We start from the raw sequence: 26,582 nt of genomic DNA on the forward strand, positions 1-26,582 counted from the left end.
AGAAAAGTCAACTGAATACAAATTGTTTTCCACTCTTCTAACAATTATCCCCAATAAAAATCTGTAATTTTAGCAATTTATTAATACAAACAACCCATTTTCACAATGCCTTCAAATGCAAGAAGACATATGCCATGCTTTCTTCTGAAGTTCCCATGCTGCAAAAAACCTGAAGCATGTGGGTTACTTCTATGCACATGAAGATTTACAACAAACATAGTGAGGTTCTGCTCTCACAGGAGTGTCTTTGTGTTTAGGACAACGCTTCTATCCTTCAGTGTAGTATTATGCTATTGTTAAGGCTCCTTATCTGTATATGGGAGGGCCCCTGGGCATTCCTGGATGCATCCCTGGGAGGCATGGATTTCCAGGTGGATAGCCGGGCAACCCAGGCCTCCTGGGCCCCGGTGGCCTTGTCACAGCTATGGATGGTGGAGGAAGGTTTCCTCCTCGGCCCTGTGGAGGATAGTGGCCATTCAGGACAGGGCCAGGATGCTGAAGTGTCTGAGAGGAGCTGGCTTCTTGTGACTGGCCTTTATTCTTTGATCCATTCCCATCCTGTCCTTTCTTGTTGTCTGAAATGTGTTTGGAGGACAGAATTAATAAATGATCATGCAAGTCCAAAGCTCCCTGACAGGGAAATCCAGCAGCAGCCTTACTATCCTAGAGCATAGTAGAAAGTCTGGGCCTCCCCTTCCCAAACCTGGGGTAATGCACCTTCATGATCTTTGTGCTGTACTTTCCATCCACTTTTTTCTGCAAGGCTCCCATGGGGGGAGGTGGGCAATTTCTCAGGATGCACTCAGATATGGTCTATCAATGGTGATGAAGGCAGTAAATACACATGGCTCTTACAAACATAGTCATCTCACACCTGGGCTTCCTTCCAAGGCATGAGGCAGTTTAGTGGCTGCAGGGCATGCGTGCATGATGAGGGAAAGGAAACAGCCAGCAAAATCACTTAAGGAGAAGCTGACACCCAACTGCCCCAGCTAAGCTTTCTGGTAAGAGCTACTTACTGTGTTCTCACTACTGGTGAACCTGGCACATGTGACAAATACATTCCTGCGTAGCTCTGGGTCGACAAAATGCAACAGAAGGGTAAAAGATTCATACTTTGTCTGGTGTGTGATAGATGAGAAGTATCATTAACACTTAGACCAGGCTTTAATTGCTTTTTTCCAGCAGGACTCTGACTTTCAGTTCATTATAGTTCAGCTCTTTACTTTGGTGCTGCCAGGTATGGAATAATGTTGCAATATTTCTTAAACAAGCAAAAGAAAGAAATGTGAACTGGAGATTAGGCTCATACTTGCGATTCAGTATTGTGAAGGTGTTTCAGGAGATTATAGCAGAGGAAGCAGTCAAGACAGTGAGGAAGACTAGAATCATGAATTCCTCATCGTGAGACATTTAAAACAAATATTACCTTTGTTTGGAATGGATTCATCTTGTTTGTCTCCTTTAGGTTTTGCTGGTGGTGGCTCTGTCTCAAATGGATTTTCCTCTTGTTCATTTGATTTTTGTGCCTTTTGTTTATTTCTTCTTTTATTTTCTTCTGCTTGCTAATGATAGGGAGAACGAAGGCATCATTCAGTTACCCAAAAAATTTCTCCAATATTTAGTAAAATGCAAAAAATCAATAATTCTCTATTCTTACACTTTGTAACTTCTTTTTAAGTTCCAAGTTAGCTTCCTTGTAGGATTTGGATGTTGCGTTGAGATAATAAATGCTCAGGCTAAATTTAAAAAATAATAGTTTCTTGTTAGGCAATGATTTAAGTAAAAAGACTCAAAACATTCCTTTAGCAACCATTACAGTTGTGATAATATAAGGCCTGTATCTTTTTCTCATTTATTATGCTTAACCAGTACTAATATTTTGACAATGAACAATATGCTTCCTTACATTTTGAAGAGGACACTCTTTTTTCAGGGGGGAAAAATGAAAGAAATTTTTCTATCTATCAATATCCTACATTCAGCCTTACAATATTTAAGAAAGATGTTTCATTAAGCAGTGCTTAACTGAGAAGTGTCTTCTATAGAGTAACTTACGGAAACTAAGTCACATGACACCTTAAAGATGAGTAAACCATATTTATGAAAACTTCTGAACAAATATAGTAAGCAATCTGAAATACTGTCAAGAAAACAACCAAAATAATTTATTCCTTTCATTTTTTAAGAGAGTATTTTCATTTTTTAGTGTATGGAATTACAATTGTAACAACTCTGTGAATCAGTTGTTTTCACTATCCTGATTTAATAACAAAAATTCTGCTATGAAGACTTTAATTGACATAAGCAGTAAATAATTAATCAGCATAAGCTTTTTCCTCTGCTTTGATGGATTTTGCCTTGTATTTTTCCTTTCTTTTTTTTTTCTTCTATTTATTTTTAGAGTCCCTACCCTTTATAGCTAAAGGTTACAATAGAATATGGCGCTAAGTGGACCTTAGCAAAATTTCATCTCAATATTTCATATTGCTTATATAAAATCCTCTTGTCATTTCTATTGTATTCTGTAATCTTTTCTATATTTACTTGCAGTTCTGCAACAGGCAGTTAAATCCCAGATTATCTCCATATAGAATTAACTTTTAGTTCTGCAGTATGCTAAATAACCCAATATAATAACCCAGTCAAGCAGGTTAAAATGCTTTGAGAAAACAACACTCAATAGAATCCTTAAGAGCAAATATTCCAGGGTCATTTTTCTTTACCAGTTACTGAGTCACTCACAAAATACTCTACCAGCCTTACTTCTCAAAGTCTCCCAAACCCTATCTCACACCCCCATCCCAATATATACAGTCTTCATCAATTAAAGGCTCTGAAGATCAGAGTCACTAAAAGTTACTGAGAATAACTCTGCTCCATGGTGTTCATGTTTCTACTGAACTTGCTAAGGATTTATGATGTGCTGTTCTGCATACTGGAAAAACTGATCAATGTCACAGCATTAGAAACTCCCTATGGGCCTTTTAATAGTTTTCTAAGTATTAAAATAGTTAGAAAATAAATAAGTTAATAAAATTAGTTAGTTAATACAATTAACTAATAGGATTTTAATAGTTTTCTAACTTTTGTGGCAGGAATATTTTTTAGAAGTATAACTAAACTACAAAGAAAGCCATTGAACACCAAAAAAAAAGAGATATCAAGCTTTCTGCAAACACACATTAAGTATGTTCATGTATTTCCTAGATATTCAGGCAGTGATGATTCTGAGTGGAAGAAACTTAGCAAACCTTAAATACAGCAAGCATTGAGTTAATATTCTATACGTACACCATCAGCAATATAAAGGGTAGGATAAGTCCAGGGTTAGAGGCATAACCAAATACCTTCCCAAACCAGGAAGGAAAGTCGTGTTCCAGAGTTTCTGATATGACTTCAAACATTCTAGTCTTCCCACTATTAAACAGAAAAGTTGACAATATATCACATGACAAATATTATGTCAGCTATGAATATATAAGCTAATCACATCACATCAAACCTGAAAAAAGGATAATATATGGTATGATAACATTATTTAAAGCTTTACATTCTGAAGGGAATGTTGTCTTAAGTAGTATTTATGTATTCTAATGGGGAAAAAAGACTCCAAAATTCTTATTGTACACTAATAGGTTTTACCAGGGTACCACCCACGTTATTCCTCAGTGAATCAGTGTATGAGTCGTGAACTCCATACCATCAACCAACAAATGAAGTGTTATTTGTGCTCTATGAAGATATGGGGAAAAAATTCAAATCCTGTTTTTATGTTTGACAAGCAAAGAGTGGTCTACTTGCAATTGTTTTTGTTCAGCCCTATTCCCCTCTCTCTTTGGTGTTTGCCAATGCTACACAAGTCAGTGGCTGTGTTTCAGGATATTTTTGTTGTTGTTGCAGCAATCTAGTTATCTTCATATGTAATTGTTACAACTTATTTAGTAAGTTATTTTCTCCCTAGATTATTTTCACTCAGAAGCGTATCAATAGATGTTCTGAATAGATGTTCCCTTTCTGTTTATTTTGCCTTTTTCTGTTTCTCAGGGCACAGAAGTTTTTAATTTTTAACCTGGACAAGACTGGCAAAATGGGTCTCTGTGTATCAATTCTAATTAGTAGTTTTAGTTAGTTGTAGGAATTGTCACCAAATTGCCACTTGATTGTTCAGTCACTGAAGTTTCCTGTCATTGCTGTTCAGTTCTGGTAAAGGGTTTCTTAGAAAAGGGTCTTTTTCTTAACTCATTCTCAATGTTTACACTCTTTCAAGTAATAAAAAAAAATTTCAGGTATAATTCTTCAGACCTGTTCTTTTTCTTTATTTGCCCTACCCACCCACAGTAGATGAGAAATTCCTGGTCTGCTCATGCTCTCCAGTATCAACAAAGCTTATTCTACTACAATATTGCTAATTCAGTCCTGTCTTTCCTACTCCTGGCAGGTCTCTGTTGACTTGCATGTGTTGCTTTAATGAATGAACTAAAATAAAAGAAAAACCCAAACCAAAACTAAACCCCAAAAGATTAAAAAAATTTCAAAAACAGTGGGACACTGAGTTACCAACAGGAAAATGTTTTGTTTTTCAAATGTAGAGGCATCCTCTACCAGTACTTATTCTCTTTCTGTTCAACTGTATCTTTATCTATACTGAGGCTGAATGAACTTTCATCAGTTTCAAATGCTCCCAACTAGAAGTTACACTGAAGATGGAGAACAACATATGTCTGCACATGACAGAGAAAAACTGGCAAGCATTATCCTTCTCATTTTGAAGAGTAATCTTACAACTTAGTTAATACCCAATTCAATAACTGCTGTTATTCAGATCTGACCTGAATTATTTCCCTCAATATGTTTTTGCTAGTACTCAAAAAAAATCTTAATTTGTATCTCTTGTTTAGTTGTAAATTATTCTCTAAATTCAAGCAATTTTCTGTCTCATCAGAATTTTTGTCATGTCATGTGGTTCTCTCTTGTAGGTACCTGTGACTATTGCAATGAAAACCTATGTCATTTTGCCTTTGGCCAAATTTAATATGGTGGGACTTCTGCTCCTTTACAAAATGCACTGAGGATCATACAAATGTCATTTTGCTCACAACATTTACACCTTTCATCGCAACCAGAATCTCTCTTTTACAGTTTTTCTACTCTTGCTTTGTTAATATTTTGTTCACAAACAAAGGCTAAAGACTTTTAAAATTTTTAATTTCTTATCTTTTCTGTTGTCACATGATACAACTCATTATACTTGTATCTCATGTTACCCAGCAGGTAAAGATGATGAAAATGATCCTAGACTTTCCAGGTACTGTGCACAGAAGGCAAAAATGTGGCAAAGTCTAAACTACCTTGAATGCAAGATGTGTTTGCAGGGCAGGCCTAGGTGTTTAGAAAAGATCAATGACTATGGAGGTCTTGAAGACTTCAGATACAAATTCAGCTTCACAGTGGTAGTACAGACACATGAAATTCTGTGTGCTGGAGAGAGTCACAGCATTCAAAGACTGAACCACAGTACATTTATCACATGCTTATGCATTCTGATCTGCCCTTCCTACAGGACATACAGACATTTCCTAAAAGCCATCTCTTTCAAGCACAACAACTGCTTTACCCCTTCAAGAATTGTTTTTCTTCAGTGCAGCAGTAATGATAGTTTTTTTAACATTGACAAAAAGATTTTTTGTTCTACACCTCAGACAAAACTTTCTAAAGAAATAGTCAGTTTTCCAGGATTCCAGCTTTGGGAATTATCCACAATGAGAAATACATCACAATTAAACTCTCAGCACATTAGGTGCTAATGCTTATTATAGAGGCACCTTTTCATTACTGCATCATTCACTGTGATGTGTGGAAGCAGTTCATTACAACAGCTGCAAAAGATGGAGGTAAAATGCAAAGAACCTGAAAGGACCACAGTCAAAAGATGGTGGGATGGAGACAATTGTGTACACAGCAGGCAGTGTGGAGAGAAAGAGGATAAAGAGCAGCATGGCCATGTAGAAGTTATTGGATCTGGAAGCCTTGAAGACCCGTTCCTGGGGGACATTGCAGCACATCACTGCCCAGCACTGCAGGTACATTGATGTGTGCAGGCGGAACACGTTGATTGCTGGGAGACATGGAGCATAAAAAGATCCCATCCTGGAAGAGAAGCAAATAAATAAAATAACCACTATGTTATAGGACTTCTGCCTTTCCAGGTTTGCCACGCATTTCCTCTGTCAGTATTTTGCACACTGTGCACTCAGAAATTCATATAGCAACTTTATGGGGCTTTTTAACTAGCCTTTGCTCTTTTTTAAAAAAGGTTGAAGGTGCATGAAGAGAACTGTTGATATCTTTTAGTTTCAAAGTCCTCTTTCTCTGCAAATTAAATGATAACTTTGTGAAATGTCATTCACTTTTAATTTTTCCAAGCAGCATCTTGCTTGTGTCGTGTAAAAAAAAATGATAGCTGTAAAACTTCGTATTACCAATTTCTACAGCGAGGTATAAACAAAATAATTTTATTCATAATTTATTACTTATATTGATATACTAGCACTTTTTTAGGAAGGATATTTTTTGCTTAACTGAAATTTATTTTAACTGCTGTTGCCAGGGTCACTTAGGGCTTCATGCCAACAATGTCTTTATTGATTCTCTTAAATATGACTTTTTTCCCCAATATATATGGTTGTGTGGTTCTGACACCAAAAGAGTTGGCACGTTTTTATTTTCATCACACCTTGTTTCTTGTGCCAAGCTGTCTGAAGAGGAGCTAAGTTCATATCCCTGGCCAAATGGTACAGAATACAAGGGACTGGGGACCTACTCCTTCCTTAGTCCTTGCCCTTGTGCTCAGGTGACAAAGTGATCCAGCTAAGCTGTTTTGCCCCTGAGTGGCTCAGACATTCTATTCAGAAACAGGAAATATATTTACATTAGGGTTGGAAAGACCTGATCACAAAAAAATGACAGGCTTTATTATATTAATATATCCCCTTCCTCTTTTCATATATCTTAAATGAAAAGATAAAGGGCTTTACAGAAGTGACGGCTTTTACCATACAAAAAGCCTGACCAGCCAAGTCATATTAATTGTAAAAAGTTAGGCCTTGGCAAGAACTGAGAAGCCAACGGTGCTTGCAGAGAACAGTTCTTAAGGAAGACTGAGCATCTTGCATGAGGACTCTACATACTGGTGTTCTTTACCAGGCATGTAAAGTCCAAAAATAGAACTAAAACCTACGCTTTTTCTCCTCCACCTCTAAGGACTAATGCTGCAGTAGTATCATTGTTTACACATTCATGTGACTGCACAGATAAGTATAAATACATTTGCTTTAAGGGCTTTTTGCACAGGAACACGGGAAAAGAATGGAAATAGATGTTGAAAGGCTAAATTTCAAAGTAAAACACCTCAATAAGCAGACAGTGAACAAAAGCATAAATTTAATCTACGCAGATTTTTACTGGTTGGTCTTACCAACTCAGTGCAAAATCCTGATGTATGTGGCCCAATAGTCTCAGCCTATAACTAGTTTTTAATTGTTCCAACTGATTGCAGTGTACAAGAGTTCGGTGTACATTGCATATACTTCCATCAAATTAATGAAATGGGACATGATCAGGATTTCAGAAAAATCCTTCACAGGTACAGAAAAATCCCATCATCCTGCAGATTCAACATATTTAGTGACACATACCAGATCATGCCTTGATTAAAGATCAGTCCCAGCACATTTCCACTTATATCAAACTCAGAGTATGATGGCTGCAAGAAATGATATGGATGTTTTCATTAGGTTTGCACAAACAGTTTCAAGATGAATTAGAGTAGATGAAAACTCTCACTTTGAGCAGTAGCGGCACATTGGCATCATGTTGCAAGGCCTCTTGTTGAAACTCATCAGTGAATCATGAAATAAATAATATAATTCAATGCTAAAGGTAGCTTTTAATATACTTTGGAACATTTTTCTGAAAATCTTTCTGACATTTGTTCAGGGGCAGGTGCTAATGGAGACTTAAAAATCATTCTCGGTACTGGGTAAATTTTAAATCAACAATTCAGAAAATTTTCATTGGAGTCACTACTGGTTGTCAAAATATTATGTCCTGCAGTACAGCACCAGCAGTGAAATTTAATGTGATGAATGTGATTTAATTTATTTAATTGAGCCCAATTGAACTCTGGGACTATTTTTCTTTCATTTTTCATATTTCAGCTATTGCACTTTTAAAGTTTTCCTTTTAACATTGATAGAGATTGCCAATCATTTTCTTTGTTTAATATGAATATCTTATTTCTAATTTAAATGTTTGGTTCTAATTTTTCCTTTGAGATTCAGAACATTAAGAATTCCATGGGGTCTCATTATCTCTTTGTTTGCTGAAGAAAACCCTGCATCATACATTTTTATCTCCAGTATAGAAACATAAATAGCACAAAATTTTTTTAGTCTTTTATTTCTGAACTAATAATTTGACCCTTCATTCTGGTTTTTCAAAACTTTATCACTTACCCATCTATTTTTTTACTTTAATTATTAATTTCTTATTTATGAACATTTCCAGTTGTAAACATTGAATACACGAAATTTAAGCAACAATTGAAAGGCAGATGTTAATTTGTATTCTTTTGCACCAGATCAAAACTTTCTGCTAAGAAATTGATGGTTTTAAACTTTTTGTTTATACCTGAATGTCTGTTTCACATATATTATTTATAAATGTATAAATATTATTTATATATTTATACTTCATAGCTGATATTTTGCATGATTCACTATAATGATGGACAAAAAGCCCATGAATGATGCATATCTTCCAGGTAATAATTGTATTGATATAATATATCAATGTTGATATTGATAATATTGATCAATAATTATATTGATAAGGGCATGAGATGCAAAAATAACAATTCCATCATGGCTGAAACAAGACAAAGTCATTCTACTGAAGTCTTCAATAAAACCACAATTTTGACTTGTACTGTGCTGTGCTATTGGAATATTTTAAGTTCCTGCACTCTTTCTGTGTAATTTTGTGCATATACACACACATATATATATATATGTTTACAGTGAACTGATATATTTATGTCACATGTATTTATGAATCTGCTTGCATCAGGGAAAAATTCAATATATTACTAATATTACACTTGAAAAGCTGTTGGCTAAATAGATCTGTATAGGATAGAATATAGAAGTAAGATCACACAGATCCAAATAATGTATGACTATATAACGTAACATAAGTGTATAATGTATGATGTATGACTGTATAATGTCACACAGGTGCTAACATTAACAGATTAAATAATTTGATATCCAATTTTTGAACAAATAAAAAGAAACTCTTCCCACATAACATGCAAGTTAATCTCTGGAATTCTTCACCAAAGGACATTTTGATTGTCAAAAATATTTTGTAGCAAAAGGCTGAAAATAAATGGATGTATATGCATGGCCACTAACCACGGAGACATAGGTACAGCTACCTCCTAAAGAAGGATTTCAGATGAACTATTTCCAGAAATGTAGTGATTTCCAGTTTCAGCTTCCACTTCCAGCTGTTGTTTCAGGCAGTTTACTGGCCCTGAGGACCGTTACAGACATTCCTCTATACTGCCAAATAAAAATGTCAAATATAAAATGTTTTCAGGATCCCCTACAAGCAGATGTGTTGCTGCCAATTGTTCTGCTTATGCTATATTCAAAGTCCTCCATTTGATTTTGATATTGTAACAGTTATTACATGTTTGATCACAACCTGACTAGCTGGTGGTCTTTGTCTCCATCCCTACACTAGTCCAGTTTGAGGCAGAATGTAGAACATAGAAATAATGTTGAAATTTCATGCAAGTCAGCAAGGAACAATGAGATTGCTGTACCAGAAACAAGAGGTTTGTAACAGAAAACTCAAAATTTTCACTTCCTCTGGAAAACTGGGATTTCACAACATGCAGGTCTTAGCAATACAAGAAATTTTTACATGTATGAAGACAAAATTTTGATGAAAGAAGGCGAAAATAAAAGCTGCGACAACTGCTTGTGCAGAGGTACTCTTGATAGCCTTAAATTACACAGCTCTTTTCTGTACTTCTCACTAAGTACAAAAGGGGCCTCAGGAGCTCCACAAGCTTTGACAATACCATGATTACTACTTAAAAGATTAAAAAGAGCATCAGACCCCTCGAAGCATAAGTAACTGGCAAATTTAACCTGAATCAGGTCAGTGTGAGACTGGAAGTCTCTATTCCCAAGTGAGGAGTTCTATGCCTGCTGATGTTATGGGTCTTACTAACTTTGCATCAGCTAAACTAATTCTAATGAAATACATACAGTAATACTTCTAGAACATGATCTTTCATACTTTCCTCCACAAGAACTGTGTGCTAGAAGACCCTATCCAATCAATGAGATTGTATTCTGTGAAATGTTCAAATAGTGAATGTGTGAAAAATGTGTGTTCTTGCAAACAAAATCAAATTTACCCTTGCAAAAAAATATATATTAAAAAATTCCTGAAGTTGCCAAAGTCCAAAGAAGAAAACAAGTATTAAGACATAAGCAAACTGCAAAAAAACCTATCACGATGTAGTTCAGGGATTTTGAAGTTGGTGTATCTAACCAAAAGTTAACTCTGTAGCAGTGAAAGGAAAATTAACTTTGTTGCTTAACTCTGAAGTGATGGATAGCAAAGACATTTAAAATCAGATACTTACAAATCCATACTCCAAGTCCCAGCACCAGCAGTAATTGAAAAACCTAACAAAGACAGCTCTCAAAAAATCTCCAATTAGAATTGTGATGTATGTTGTCATCATGTCAGAGACTGTGAGGCGCACAAATTCCTGTTAGAACAATATTCTCTTTTAAGAATACATTTAAGCAATTAATAGTTACAATAAGAATTAAGCACTGTACTAGATTTGTAATTGTGCTTATCCTGCTTCAACGTGGACAAAACTCTTTATACATTCACTGATTCTATAATGTGCCAGAACTACTGCTCCTCATTTTCTGGAGGTATCCTTTGCTCTAATTTGTGTTCATATTATCAGATAAGACTTCCAGGGTATGATGAAACTGGGGAAGACTTCCAGCCAAAATCACTCTTGTAACAGAAATCTTTGACTTTAAGGGGATTATATCTATATATATATTAAGGAAAAAAAAAAAAAAAAAAAAAAAAAAGAAAAAAAAAAAAAAGTTAGTGCCTTCTTTCTCAAGGAGTTTCAATGTCCAGTGGATATGGAGAGGAAGAAAATCCTCATGCAAATCCTCAGGCCTCTACTTTTATTTCAGGCTTTTTTTGTTTCCCCGAAGCCTGCTTTAACAGGCCTTACCCCAACAGCCTAAAAAGCTATTACTCTCCCTAATATGAAATTAAAGGTAAAATTATTTCAGTTATGAGTTCTTGGTGTTCTTATTCAGCATGAGTAAAAAGAGAGGGGCTAATTTTTCTGCCTATGTGGTCCCTGCTGGTGATTTGTTCATTCAGAAGGACAGATTTTCAGAGTGATGGAGGAACGGCAAAATTGATTCTATATTGAATTTGTTGTCATGGTCAAATCAACAACAATGTAGTAGGATCAAATAGAGGGAATAGATACGTTAGAAAATTGTTTGGAAACCACATTTTATATTAGTTGGTCAATAAGAATAAACATTCAACTGAATCAAGTAAAATATTTGAGCAGATATTCCACTAAACTTTCATTGTTTTTTTTAAATTATTTTGCCTGGCTAAATATAGAGATGCCTTCTCAAAAGAATACTGTTGTAAGAGCTGTCCTATATACATGTCCCTTTTGAGCTACTCCTCTGTTTTTTTCAAAATTTGTAGACAAGCAAGGCAAAGATAACATCAGGAAGAGGAAGATAAATTAAGAGGATAGAGGAAAGGAGTGGGGGAAAAGAAATCCTTTCAATTCTGTCAACTAACAGAAGAAAGAATTTTCTGTTAGGCAGGATACAAAGAAACTGAAAGAACTTTTAAAAACTCATAGTTCAAGAGAAAGTCACACATTTGCTTCTCCTCACATTTTCTCATGTATATGACAGTTGTTAGCCAAAATAATGAGGATTTAAATGTCATACCCTATAAGAGACTCTATGACCTAGTTTCAAATATGAGCTCCAAGCAGCCACATTACCTGTCCTACCATTGTTTCCCAACATGGCCCTCTGGGTACATCAGCAGGATCCACCTGTATTGGAGGAGCAGTTGAATTCTCTGGAATAGTACCATTGTACAGACTGGCTTCCCATATTGTCATGTTGTATTTGACTATCTTTTCTTCTTCCAACTAAGTAAAGAAATAAATCAGGGGGAAAAAGTCAGCATGAGGTTGTAACCAACCCTTGAGCTTGTCTATTACAAAATTCCCATTACTAGCTTAGGTATGGACATAATTTACAGCACAGAAAAAGGATGTCTTTCTCTGATATGTCTGTGACTGGCTGTAGGTCCTCAACGTTGCCCAGATACATCTCAAGCATAGTGAAGGAAAGGAAATATCTTGCCTTGAGGTTGATTTCATCCATTAGGGCAATAATGAAAGTGTAGAGATTGCCAAGAAAAAGAGCAAAAATTCTTCCCAGCTGCCATCTTAAAGCTATTCGAGGGTGGTAATTTTCCAGAGAACTGATTACATCAAATAAAGTTGGACAGAACATTCCTAAAAGCGACATAACTGTGTTCACCTGAGAAGGGGGGGAAAGAAGTTTACAGTGAAATGTTAGACATAAATTATTATTCATTTGGGTGAAAAATAAATTTCCATTACTACTTTTTATTTGGGTTTTGATTTAATAAAATCCCAAATCCAGTCTGAGTACCACAAGTTAAAATCCACACACCGTCCCAGTCTTCCTATTTCCACTAGTATCCTCCACTTCATGACACTAGACAATTGTATCTGAAATGTGTTCTGACAGAACTAGGTACTGCTGATATGAAGAGGGAGATAAAACATTTACAATATTAATAGAGAGGAGGAAGGTCAGAGAGAAAAAGTTCTTTTCCACAGAGTCATCAGCAGCCCTTTTTTCAGGAACAGATGACAAAAAATATACTTATCATGTATTTCTCTATCACATAATTGCCTGTAAACAATGTTCATCCCCTTAATGAATCTAGTGTAATGAAATTATCTACAAAAGCAGCTTAATACTTTAATGAAGGATGTCAAATTTTAGATATTGCTACTTACTTTGTATGTAGGAGCTGCATTTTTGTTTACTGTAAGTTGTACCTTAGGTACTGGGATTTTTTTTCTGATCAAATCCTCAATTCTTATATTAGTGATGTAAAGATAAGAAAATGTGATCCATAAACTAAGAAAAATGTGTGACTTTCACTCAGAAGCCAAATATATTTATGCAATTAAATATTAATATCCAATCAACCAAAGGCAATGTTTTGTACTCACAAATATGTTAATTACCTGTCAATTGGAAAACTTTTTTAGCCAAATAATGTCGGTGTTGCTTTACCCACTCTCCTTTAGAGGCACATCTGCTCCAGATCTTAGCTCTGTCACCTTAGAAGTATACTTTTATTACAGATACAAAAGTAAAACTATGAGCATAAAGACAGATGTTACCTACTTCCCAGATTATAGCATAAACTGATATAACAGCCTTTGGTAGCCCTGTTCTTGTTAGTACAAATTTGTTACCACACCTTTAAACTGAGAGAGAGTTGAATTCCTCCAAGCTCTGTTGTCTCAGAGCTTGTGCTGCCTTAAATCAAGAAGTTTTGTACACAGTCTTTCCTTTCCCATCAAACTAAAATGTGATAACAAGACCTTAATCCACTCTCAACAACCCTTTTTTTTTCCTCTGGATTCCAGAGGTGAGTTATTTCATATATCAATGTTACTTTCTCAGTCAGACTTTGGTGTTGAATATTCTGGATTGATTTTCCTTGTTCCATCATTGCCCATCTCATCAGCTTTATGAGTTTAGCACCTTTTTGACTTTAAGTCAGGTATGTGCTTTGCACTCTAGCTCAGAAGATAAGCTTGAAGTAACCAACTATTTTTACAACATGCACAGAAGCACTTTTGCTAAGTAAGTAAAACCTTCCCAGGTTTTCATACAGCACACTGACTTCACGTGCATACTGCACACTGTCACAGCAAACAAAATCACCCTCTTCACTATATACCTCTATCAGGCAGGCTGCATCTGCTTTTGAGGAAAGCATTAGGCACAGATTAGGCACAAAAAAAACCTGGCACGGGACTCTTGGAAAGGGCAAGTGGAACTGGAAGGCATCAGTTTCAACCTGCTGCTACACTGCAGAGTTGTATCCCTGAGGTCCCAAATAACTTTATCTGTGCTCACAGATCAATCACTCTGCTTAGACCAGTTTCAGGAGAAAAGCGAGAAGAGAGTGGGTTCCCTGAAGAGATCTCATGAATCCACAGAGTGTCTGGAAAACAATCATAAGGGCAAAGAGGAGGAAATGCAAAAGCCTCAAATAAAAGCTAAATACTAAGGGATATTTGAAAGAAGCAAAGAAGAAATTTGATGAAGAGGCAGAGAGACATAAGCAATTCTTTTGTTAGACATTTCCCACCCATACTTAGTGTATTTAAATCACCAGGGGGAAAAAACATGCAAAACAGAGGAACACAGTTTCAAACAACATCTATTATAGAAATAGCACGAACTTCATTTCTTTCCCACCACCCGTAGTTCTCCAGACCTTCCAAGGCAAATTGCTGGGATCTTCTGACAACAAAAAAGATGAGGTAGCCACTTCCAGCAAGAGTGCATAGGGCTAAGAAGTTAGCAAGAACCCTTAGGAATCGAGTCAAATGAATGTTTTCTTCTTTTCGGCTCTCCTGCTCCTCCACGATTGCTTCCTGCACTTGTTAGAAAGAAAAGAATAGTATGAATACTTTAATGGTCAAGGCCCCACATTCCTTCCACAATTGTTATAAGACAGTTAAATGAATTACAAAGGTGCAAATGGACACCTGGGGTTCATGTTTTGAGATGAATGTATGTTATCTCATAAAATCTTATTCAGGTCCCAGCAGATTCTGGAGTTTTGGCTCCCCAGCATTTCCTTTGCCCTAGTTGAGTGTGTCCCCAATGAGTCTTGTTACATTTGTACTTATGTGTCAGCAAAACCCAGCATGTTCTTTCAGCTTGCAAGGTGATACGAGGCTGAGTGATACAGCAGGATAAATGTCTGTTAGAAAAGGAAATGTGCATTTGTGAGAAAAGAGGAAAATGTTTTACTCTGAAAGTCAGAAACACAGAAAGAACGAAAAGACAGTTGAGATGTAGGAATCCCAAAAAATTTGGACAGTGCAGAGCTTCAGACTGCAGAACAAAACGTTTTCCCCACATTCACCCTTGACAATAACTGATAAGATCAAGACTCTGAGCCAACTATAATCTCCAGTTTTTACTTTTGCCAGGTGAAAGAGGTTTTGGTCAGGAGTGCCCTCATGGAAGGAAGTTCTGTTACAGCTTCTGACTTTGGTATAAAGATCAGTTGCCCAGAGAGGAAGCTGAACTGCATCATAATAATTGCCTTTCATGGCCCTGCTCCTTTTACAGTATGTGTTTTGTCACATAAAGGACAGGAGACTGCAGCAGCCTTCAAACAAAACTCTCCCATGACCTCACCCAAGCCAAGACTTCACTTTTTCCTTCTGAGATTCCTTGCTTGTCTGCAGAATTACAGTAAAACTTCATGAGTTTATTTCTCAAAATTAAGCCTTTTTCTTGAGTGATTTGTATTCTTTCCCAAATAGCTTTCAGTATTCTGCTATTAGTAGGCAGACAGGGAAGCTCATCCAGATTCAGTGCTTTCAATCAGTATTTCTCCAGAATTTGCTTTCTTGGAATCTTCTTTTGATGACTTACGCTTGAGGGCAGCTCTCTGTTACGCCTGTAGCTGAGGAGGCAGGCAGGGTGAGGGGGTGTGGTGGCTGGACCACTGCTGTGAACAGGAAAGGTGCAGCTGAGCAGAGCAGCTGCTGCTCACATTTGTCAGTGTGACTGCAAGCCTAGCACCTTTTTCATTGCCTCATAACATTTCACCTGTGTATTCCCTGTACATTATTACATCCAAAATCAAATTTTCCTTTGCATGCTGCACTGGTGTGTCCCAAACACCCTACAGCACAAACATGTTTTTTATCATTCAACATACAGAATAAATCCCCTCCACTGTTTTCACAGCCCTGCATCTTACTTCTTGTCCCAAATTTCTTACACAATTAGTCTTGAAATCAACATACCTTACACACTGGAAAGAGGCCTAAAAGCATTGCCTTGCAAATTGGGCTATATTTTGTAAATAATTTGAAAACAAAAACACTGAAAAGCAAGTATAAACTCAAAATTCTGAGGCCAGTTCTTCTGATAAATAGCCCTCTGCAGTTTATTCTATTACTTTGTCTTATTATATCTCTTCTCTGTTTCAAGAGAAGTTGACAATGTGAGGTTGGCAAAAGGGGATCAACATTTTAAAAAAGTAAGTTTTTCAGATAAACACCATAGAAACTGGAAGCTATCAGAGATGAGGAAAAGGAAAATACTATTTTTACAGTAGAATCAGCTTTCTAAAACTGGTACTGTCAGCACAGAGGACACAAACTTGGTAATGCTATTTCTTTCACAATTAAAAAGAAAAAATCTGATGGCAAAACACAGAGAGCCAGAAGGGTGTACAGATGCCAACCTGAGTGCACGTTTCTGAGCCCCAGCATACCAAACTCTTGACCATAATTCAGTCTGATTCACACCAGCGTGAAAACCAAATCAGGTCGCCTCTCCTTAGTAAACTCTGTTTTACCTTAAAGCTTGTTGTGATGGAGGCAAACTTATTATCTGCTGTCTCAGGATTGCCAATCAGGTAGTCCCAGCTTGTGAACATTTTCCAGCTGAAATTAAAGCTAGTGTCATCTCCGCCACCATCATCATTTGCATTCTTTGCCATTCTACAAAAAACAGAAAGACACAGGAAGACCTTATCATCACCAATTCTGCATTGTGGATGTGACTTTTAAGCGGTTCCTGAATTCTAATGTCTTTTCTGAAAAGCTCTACATCATTCTTCCTGTCAGTTATGCTTTACTAAATCTTTTTTTCTGAAACAAGTGCACAAGATGGAGATTTTCATATTTAGACACCTTATGAGCTCACTGCACACATTTTGATGAGAAAGAATGAATGTATTTCATTGACCTCTCACAGAAACTCCACCGGATAACAAGCTTTATAGAAAACCAATATTGAGTACATCTATTAAATAGAAAGGTGCAGACCATCCTAAACTGCCATAGACTTTATTAGAGAGTTCACAAACAGAAAAAGAAGAAAAAATCTAATAAACAAAATATCCTAAAACAACAATGAACAAAATAAATACATAAATAAAAGAAAACAAAATAAATGTAACAAAGAATATAATAAATATTCTAAAATAACAGAACAGAAGAAACATAATTGTAACATATAAAATAGCTCTCATACAGCTATCTTCACTATTACCTCCTATGCACATACAAAAAGATTCATTACAGTGTCCAAAAACATCAGATTGTTTCTTCACAGAAGTATTTCTTCAAATTAAACTTAATCTTGTCTTCAAAGTTCTCTTTTTGAAAGGGTTTTCATCCATGTAATTACCATGGTATTGCTTTGCATATTTTGTCACCTAATTCAAGTCACTAAACACAAGGAAACAGTGTGCTGATGAGGTACAAATCACCTAGTCTTCAGTATTTCTGGTCATGAAAAGGCACCACTTACATTCAATCTCAATAATGCAGCAGAGTTATGTTATTAATATTAGTGCATTCTACAGACCACATTTTTAAAAGCCCAATTAAATACAAGCTCTGAAATCTAAAAAAAGAATAGTAAGTAAATAATACAGAAAATCCTTCCGAGATGACAAAAATTGATACCAGGGTGGGTCATATCCAGAAGAGTCAGAGATCATGAAAGGCTCTTGGTAAAGTCTGCAGTTCTTTTGGTTTATAGACTAAGACATTTCCTTCTCAAAAGTTTCTAATGAAATAATGAACATCCTTGTGGCTAGAATATAATTTCTTTGAGATCAGAAATGTTTCAATTTTATGTTATACATTGCAAGAGCTGAAGAGAGGAGCCCTACATCTAAATATTTCCCCTAAATAAAATAACAGTGCATATAATCCCCACTATCTCTTTCACACAGACCTTTCTCAGTTTTCAGACAACAGCAGAAAAATGATAGCACCTCCTGTTACATTGTTTTCATTACATGGCTCACTGTGCTTCTTTCTGGAGAAGTAGAGAAGAGCAGAAGACTGCAATAACTCTCATATGATTACCCAAATATTGATTATCATTACTATCATATGGCCAGATAGAAAGTTTGCACATATGATGTATTTTTTTTTTCTCAAGGATATTCCTTTGTTTTGGACTACAGGGTTTTCCTGCTATCAGAAATATTTTTTTGTCTGAGTGAGGGTCATTGAAATAAAATTGTCTGAGACTAAGACTTTTCTAATCTTGGCAGATGTTTTATAAAAATTATTTTTAAATATATTTTTGAACTAAATCAATTGCTATTTTATTGTACTAGTTTGCTTCCTCTTCAAAAATACATGCATGTGATTGAAGACTTTTTTTTTTTCCTCAAATAATTCTTCCCTCATGCAGGAAGCCAATTTGAAAACAGAACATGAATTAATTTAGTGCTCATGCAAGTGAAAAACACTGGCTTTAGAACAAAATGGAAATACACTAACTGCATTTTTCTGTATATTTAAAAGCATCTTTGAACCTTGAACTGCAAGCTTCATATTTTTTTCACTACAGGCTTTTTATAAAACCACAGCTAGAACTGACTGCACTACTGTGTTAGGTGGTCATATTGCTTGAACCAAGGTTAGTAAAGATTGTATTAACTGGCAGCATTTACTGTGGACTGTGAGCTACATGCAGAATTATTTGCCATACGCTTCTTTCTTGTGTTCTTCCTACATAAGAGAGTTTAACTCACATAAAGTACCACTAAAGCTAGAATAACTGAATTTCCTGGATTTTAGCTGAAAATCGACTAGATGCCAAGTATTATGAAAAGATGACAAATCTCTTCCTTCCTTTATGAATTCATTTTTAATTTTGAAGTTCAGGAGAGAAGTGTTTTGCTATTTCAGTAAAGATTTATTTCCACTTTTACAACACTGAAACACAACTCCTGGTGCAGAAGAACACATAAATAAATGCAGGTTGAAGGAGTCTTACATAACTTTGACCTTACATTTGATCTTTCATTGTCCTGTACTTAGAATCAGTGCTTTTTTAAAAAAGACAGTCTTCAGGGTCAACAGAGGAATTACCTGCCTTTTTGAATGTACTTTTTTTCTAGAGGCAAGGAGAACTTACGTTCGAGTGACAATCATAAAGCTATAGCCAATAGACCCAACTCCAACAAGGAAATATGAAAGAGGCATCCTGAACTTGAGCCACCCGATTGTCCTCTGGTTATTGTAATAACCATAAAAGAGTACAGAGTACTGTGCAAAGCCCTGAAAAGTCAGAAAAAATCATAATGTTACTTTTCTTAATTATGCGCATAAACAGTAAATGTATCAATAGCAATGTATTAAGGCATTCATTTCAGTGAATTCAAATCCGTTGCAAATATCACTAATAATAAAGCTCACAGGATAGAAAATATGTCCCTTTATTTTAAAAAGACATAGAATATTTCATGGCAACTTCAAAATCTTTTAAATCTGTTCATTAACAATCCATCTACAATTTAATGAGTCAAAACTTCATCAACATACTTCTTGTAAAAGAATCATATTGGTTTACAAAATTTGTTTTTCAGATTACTTGCAGATAAAATCCCTTATTTTTAACTTAATTTTCACCTTTCTAAAATTCATTTGCATGAATTTGATATGAAAATATCATATGCCTTCTTTGTCTAATAACAGTTGCCTGCTGTTCATTGAGTGATCATTCAGTATGTATGATAACCAACAGCTAGAGGCATTTTATGGGTGATTATTCAATACATAGATGTTTTGCACACTTAGACTCAGCTGCAAGGCTGTCAAAAATGCAGTATAAGTTAACTGCCACCCTCAGCAATTCAAAGTCTATCTTCTTTTCTAAATGTCTTAATATGAATTACCCTCTCTTCTGCTGGTCAGCCAGATGATTTTTCAAAATTACTACTGGTACTTAGTTAACTGTAAGAAATTGCTGGCATCTACATGGATCAAATAACTAAATCTTGCTGGTAATTCTCAGATTAGTGCAAGAACTCACCTCCTAGAAGAAGACCAAAGCCAGAGCCTTTACCAAGACAGCTCAGTGCATGCACAGCAGTGGCAAACCTCCAATTGGATGTAAGAATTTCAAGTGCAATATGTAGTATTTGACCGCTTAATTGAAGGATGCACCGTGCGTAATTTTGACGGTAATACAATTAGATGAAGGGTTGGTGGATTAAAAAAACATTTGCTTCCCTTCTGATTTTCAGCTGCCCACTTTCCTTAAAATTAGTAACATCTTTCTCTTATTTATTTTTTCAAACATAAACTTGATTTATTGAAGCTTTTACTATACATTATGAGTCACAGGTATTTTTGAAAAACCTAATTCACAATTCTAAGCTGAAAATCCAATATTAATATACAGCACACATAAATATTGTTCAAAATTTCTTGATCCACATATCTCATTTTTCTTCTTCTCTGACTTGATTTATGTACTATGCATAAAGGATAAAAATATGCTCATCTCTAAGAAGGCAAGTATTCTAATAGAGCACATTTCTTGCTAAGTATTAGTAAAATATCTATACCAGTGAGGACACATTCAAATTCAAAGGTATGTATATTGTATATTTTTGGTCATTAAAGCATCTTATCTTAGCCCAGATTTCAGTACAGCGTTATGCAGCTCTGGAGAGCTTTTTGGGACCCCAAAATTATTAAAATGCCTTTTTAGTCTCTGTGTTCTTCATGTCAGGGATAATTCCTGCACTGTGTATCATTCAGTCTGTTGATTCCACAGCACTACACCATAAGATTAGAAATAACTTCAATTATGTAAAAGTAGGAAGATCTCTTTCACTCCTTTCTGAGCCTAACATAAAAGACTATGATTGAATGTGTTATTGCAATAAGATTTGAGACTCTGATATTTTTTGACTGGATTATAATCAGAAAACTAGATGTTAAAACTAAATTCCAAGTAGAATATATCAAAATCCAAATATGCTTCCCTTTGCCATGTCAGTAATGCAAACACAATTTCAAGCACAAAAGAAAGCAGAATAGGCATGCTGAGTTCATCTGTTCTTCACTTTTCTTAGAGAGTGGTGGGGTGTTATGATCCATTTATAAAGAGATGTGTTTGACCGAAATAAGGTGACCGTAAGAGATCATATGCTGAATTCAACAGCACAGATTTTATTTAACAGTAAGTGTGAGGGGGACAGAGACAGAGAGAGACAAAGATATGGGAGTGAGGGGGTGTAAGAGCCCGAGAGAGAGAATGAGAGATGGAGAGACAGACATAGAGATTAAGAAGAAAGATATCACCAGCAGAAAGACACACTATCACCATATGGATTCATGTAGCATTCTGACAGTTCTTTCTCACCCTGATCTTCTCAGTGGTGGGGTCCCAAGACATTCTTCTGTGGTATCACCTTTATACAGTCCAGGTTTCAGGTGTCCACAAGGTTCCCATGACTTGGGATGGCATGTGGATGAGCATTTGCTTCCTTTCTCACAGTTTGCCACAGTGGGAATTTTTGTCCAGATGGCAACCCAGTCTTCACCCCTGTTAGGCCTGGAATTGATTCCTTCCTACTGCAGCATCTGTGCTTATCTCAGGTTCCATTATGTTGGCTTCTCTTATGGGGACAGTGTTTCCTGCTGCATTTTTTAGGTCCTTACATAGGGCTTGGAGTTGTTTGGGTTTTATTGGGGTTTTGTTTAAGATAAAATATTGCTAGGTGATGTGTAGTCATTTATTTCTAACTCACCTGGCAACATATAAGCATTGCTAGCAGATGAAATGTACTATTTCCTGTGCTGTTTAAACAAAGATGTCATGGTCTTCTGGGAATATTTGTCAATCTGACATGCCTCAAGAATTTTTTTTTCCCTCAATATTTCAGGGGATCCATCTCTTTCATTGCCTTATTCTAGTTTATTATGTTTGCATTTGCTCATTCTGTTAACTGCTACTCTGTTATTTATTGTACTTTCTTCTTCACACCTGTCAGTTTATGTTTCTGACAATTATTAAAAACTTTTCATGTCTTTCCACCATGCCTTCAGCCATCTTCTCTCAAATACATTTATTTTACAAGCTTTGTTCTGATCTTCTCTATTAAACTCTTCTAGCCTATTCTCTTTACAAAATCTTCAAGTTACTATAATTCCTTTTTTCTCCAATATCTCCCTGAGGTTTTTATTTCCCATTTTATCATTTCATTATCATTATCTAACTTCCCTGCCATATGTTTAGATTTATTCTTACTGTCACTCAAATATGCAACTTCTAGATGCAATATCATTTCAGGAAGTAGTCACTGCAAAATGTTATATATACAGGTTTTCAAAAAGTTCTTCCAATCCTTTTTTCTGTCCAAGGAGAATCCACCACTGGCATTGTATGTAATCAAAGGGATAAGATGTGTATAGCTCACTGTTATTTTTAATGTATTTTCTCCTCTTTTTTCCTAATTCATACCGCATTTTAAAATTCAGACTCTTAATCATACAAAAGCAGAAGACCAAATTCACACTTAAATGGAATTAAGTGGAAATCCACTACTTCAGAATGGTAAACAAGCTTCGAGATATTTCCCCATGTGGCTTTGGATTGCTACCTACCGTGAGACATGTTTGTGTACATCAAACTTCACCATGTGTTTTGTCTGAAAGTAACATCTATACAGAGAGCTTGTGAAAAAAAATGTAATTTAATTCTCTTGTGAATTATCTCCTGAGATACTTCTTATTAAATAACTGAACATTAAATAATGAAGTAATTGTGAATAAAAATCATGTGGATATGCAATATTGCAAAATTATGCACTTACACTAAAATCCCAGAGAGTAGCAAAATTCATAGCAGTTGCTTCTTCAGCTCTTGGGACAGTTTTTCTAGGCAAAGAGCCATATGGCTTACCCATCAAAGCCTGAAAACAAAAAATGAAAGTGACTTACATTTTAAAGCAACATAGCAGCAAAGGAAATGGATTGTGATCTGTCATTTCTTGGAAACACTGGTTTTATGCTCCTAAACTCTTTTATGGGAATGACCTACAACTCCATTCACTGCTCCTCACATTACAGATTGAAACTGTTTAGCATATGCATTCTGTGGTGTGTTCTAAATTTAAAGTTCTGCTAGTATCATTGGATTGCCAAACTGTGCCTCTTACATTCAAAGGCAACACAGAAGTCCTACCATATTTCTCTAAAGAGTGGAGTTTATCTTACAAAGACCAAAATATTAATTTTTCTTACATTAGGGATTTTTCTGGGATATTTTAAATTAAATCTATGGGAAGATGCTAGGGTATCAGTTTTTGGATTCTGGGCTGCAGAATCCAAAGACTGACAGCTCCCCTGCTGCTGGCAAGATGCTTGTTCAGACACATCTCGTCACGGGCTCCTTTCCAGGCTCACACTGAAAACTGTTGGACATTTATTCTGTTTTGGCTTCTCAAGATCACAGAAGGACAGAATATGCTGAGTTGATAGGGGCCTACAGAGATTATGGAGTCCAACTCCTGGCCCTGCAAAAGATCATCTTCAAGAGTCACACCATGTGCCTGAAAGTATTGTCCAAAACTTCTTGATTGTTGTGAGACTTGGAGCTGTGACCGCTTCTCTGGGGAGCCTGCTCCACTACCCAACTATCCTCTGGGTGAAGAACCATTTTCTGATATCCAACCTAAACCTCCCCTAACACAATTTCAGGCCATTCCCTTGGGCCCTGTCATGGGTCACCACAGAGAAAAGATCAGTGCCTGCCCTTCCTCTTCCCCTCATGAGGGAGTTGCAGATTGTGATGAGGTGTCTCTTCAATCTCTTCTTCTTCAGGCTGAGCGGACCAAGTGATTTCAGCTGCTTCTCATATGGTTTTCCCTCAAGGTCCTTCATGATCCTTTGAATGCTCTCTTGCAGCTCAATGTCTGTTTTGTATTGTGGCTCCAGCTCAGAGCAGAGTGGGACAATCCCCCCCCTTGCCCGGCTGGCCATGCTGGGCCTGATGCCCCCAGGACAGGGTTAGCCCTCCTGGCTGCCAGAGCACTGCTGGATCATGTTCAGTTTGCCACTGACCAGGACCCCCAGGTCCCTTTCCACCACACTGCTCTCCAGCTCCTCATTCTCCAGTCTGTGTGTACAGCCAGGATTGCCATTCCCAGGTGCAGAATCTGGCACTTTCCTCTGTTGAACTTCATATGGCTGGTTACTGCTCGGCACTCTGTTTTGCTGTGATCTCCCTGCTGGGCCTCCCTGCCTTCAAGAGAGTCAACAGTTTGGATCACTTGTGAACTGGCTTAGTATCCCTTCCACTCCCGAGTTCAAGTCATTTATGAAGATGCTGAAGAGCACAGGGCCAAGAATGGAGCCCTGCAGAACCCCACTGATGACAGGTCACCAGTCTGATGTCACCCTATACACTGAAGGCACTTTGTGCCTGACCCATGAGCCAGTTGCTCGCCCATCCCATGATGTGTTTATCCAGCTGTGTGCTGCACATTTTATCCATAAGGATACTGGGAGAGACACTATTGGAAAGCTATTGGAAGCTTAACTGAAGTCCAAAAAGAGTGCATGCACTGGCTTCCCTTGATCAGCTTTGTCATAAAAGAATCACAGGTTTGACGACGCAGACTTTCCTCTTACACAGTGAATCACTGCATTGCTCTTCAGGTGTTTTTCAGTACCTCACAGAAAAATCTTCCCCTTAACTTTACCAGGCACTGAAGTGAGACTGGCAGGCCTGTAGTTTCCAAGGTTCTCCTTCTTGCCTTTTTTGACAATCGGTACACTTGCCGGCATCCAGTCAGCTAGGACATCTCTGGATTCCCAAGACCACACAAAAATTACTGAGAGATATTTTTGCAATGACATCAGAGGATGAATACCATCAAACACTATAGATTTGTAGGGATCTATCTGGAGGGATCATGCTACTGAAATGCTGGGCTGGGAAGGTGTTGGAAATTCCTACCATACTTTTTCTTATCTGCTTACTACAAAATGAGAAAAATAAGAGGAATATGGGATATTGAAACCAGGGAGATGGCACAATAATTTTAATTCCATTAAAACCCTGCTTTTAGAAGGGCAATATGGTGGCCCAAAGAAACCTAGGAAGTATTACGTTTCATAGAACTAATTCATGTCTGAATCCAATATTTGATCTAGTACCGTTCTTAACAGAGATATTGCACAGTGCAAAATATGAGGGGTCTCTCATGACTTTACAGCCGTGTTACACCTTATCAGCATGTGAGTATTGCATCTGAAAGGATCCTCTGAGCCACAGGATGCATCTTTTTATTGCAATACGCATTCAGTGGAGATAGTTCCCCTGGCTTTTTCTCAGTCTTGGTTCCTCTATTTTGTTTTGCACAGACCCACCAAAAAAAACAACTAAGCAAACAAACCTACTCCCCCAGACAACAAAAAAACCCAACACGTAGGTCATCCCAGACTTCAAAAACCATTTCAGAAGAAAACCCTAAATATATTTTATATTTTCCTGTCCTGTATAATTCAAGACATCTCTATGTAGGGAAAACTGTCCACAAAGGAAGCCCATCTTTACAGGCTTAGCACAGTCTAAAACTTGCAAATGGAGCATAAAGAGACTAAAAACTTGTTTAAAACTCCAGTCCTATGAAATCTACCTGCAAAGGCAGAAATCCACACAACAATCCTCAAAAATAATTTAAAAGATTCCCACCTCAGGCACCATTACAAGACCAAAAGTCAGTCCAAAGAGAATCATATTTATTCCATACATCCAACGCAAGAATATGAAATAAGATGCTACAGATGAGCCAAAGTGACCTGTGAAAACATGAGATGTGATGAAAAGGCAGATCAGCTAGTCCTCTTACGTTATTTTATCTAAGCATGCACAAAATTTATATAAAATACATAAAATCAGGAGAGGCTTTTCACATTTGGTTGATTCTAATTTAATTAATTTAAAAATCTAATTAATTCTAAATTTAATTATTTTCAATTTAATTTTTCCTTATTACCATGATTTTAATAACTTTTTGCATATTGCATACGAGTATGTCTTGATCTGGCTGAGAAAACAGAAAAAAATATAAAATTATTAGCTAAATGGAGTATTTAGGGTCATATAAAAGCTGTGATACTTGCTATTATTAAGTAATCTCTAGAAGTATTTTTCAATTATTTTTATATGTTTTTTCTGTTTAATGTGGATTTTAAGCATTCTTGTCATGTAGAACCAGCACAGTTTTAATAGAAAGCAGTGCAGAATTAGTCAGTGGGGAAAGTCTTTCCAAGACAATGA

General features: G+C 36.4%; 1 protein-coding gene across 1 annotated transcript in view; it reads right to left on the reverse strand.

Annotated features, from left to right (window-relative positions):
• Positions 1–306: 306 nt before the first annotated feature.
• The window catches only part of TMC1 (transmembrane channel like 1), a 58,012-nt gene continuing 31,736 nt past the window's right edge, over positions 307–26,582 (reverse strand). The window contains exons 7-20 of the mRNA XM_066182379.1: positions 25,995–26,101; positions 23,110–23,208; positions 19,419–19,561; positions 16,831–16,975; positions 14,687–14,881; positions 12,531–12,710; positions 12,161–12,313; positions 10,727–10,855; positions 7,698–7,765; positions 5,911–6,150; positions 3,295–3,420; positions 1,661–1,739; positions 1,430–1,565; positions 307–575 (exon numbers count right to left, since the gene is read on the reverse strand). Coding sequence (XP_066038476.1) covers positions 307–575; positions 1,430–1,565; positions 1,661–1,739; positions 3,295–3,420; positions 5,911–6,150; positions 7,698–7,765; positions 10,727–10,855; positions 12,161–12,313; positions 12,531–12,710; positions 14,687–14,881; positions 16,831–16,975; positions 19,419–19,561; positions 23,110–23,208; positions 25,995–26,101 — 2,069 coding nt within the window. The remainder of the gene's footprint in view (positions 576–1,429; positions 1,566–1,660; positions 1,740–3,294; positions 3,421–5,910; positions 6,151–7,697; positions 7,766–10,726; positions 10,856–12,160; positions 12,314–12,530; positions 12,711–14,686; positions 14,882–16,830; positions 16,976–19,418; positions 19,562–23,109; positions 23,209–25,994; positions 26,102–26,582) is intronic.

Source organism: Chamaea fasciata, unplaced genomic scaffold, assembly GCF_029207755.1.
Source record: "Chamaea fasciata isolate MVZ Bird 193981 ecotype frontalis unplaced genomic scaffold, bChaFas1.0.hap1 SCAF_4, whole genome shotgun sequence".
In the NCBI taxonomy this organism is placed as follows: Eukaryota; Metazoa; Chordata; class Aves; order Passeriformes; family Sylviidae; genus Chamaea; species Chamaea fasciata.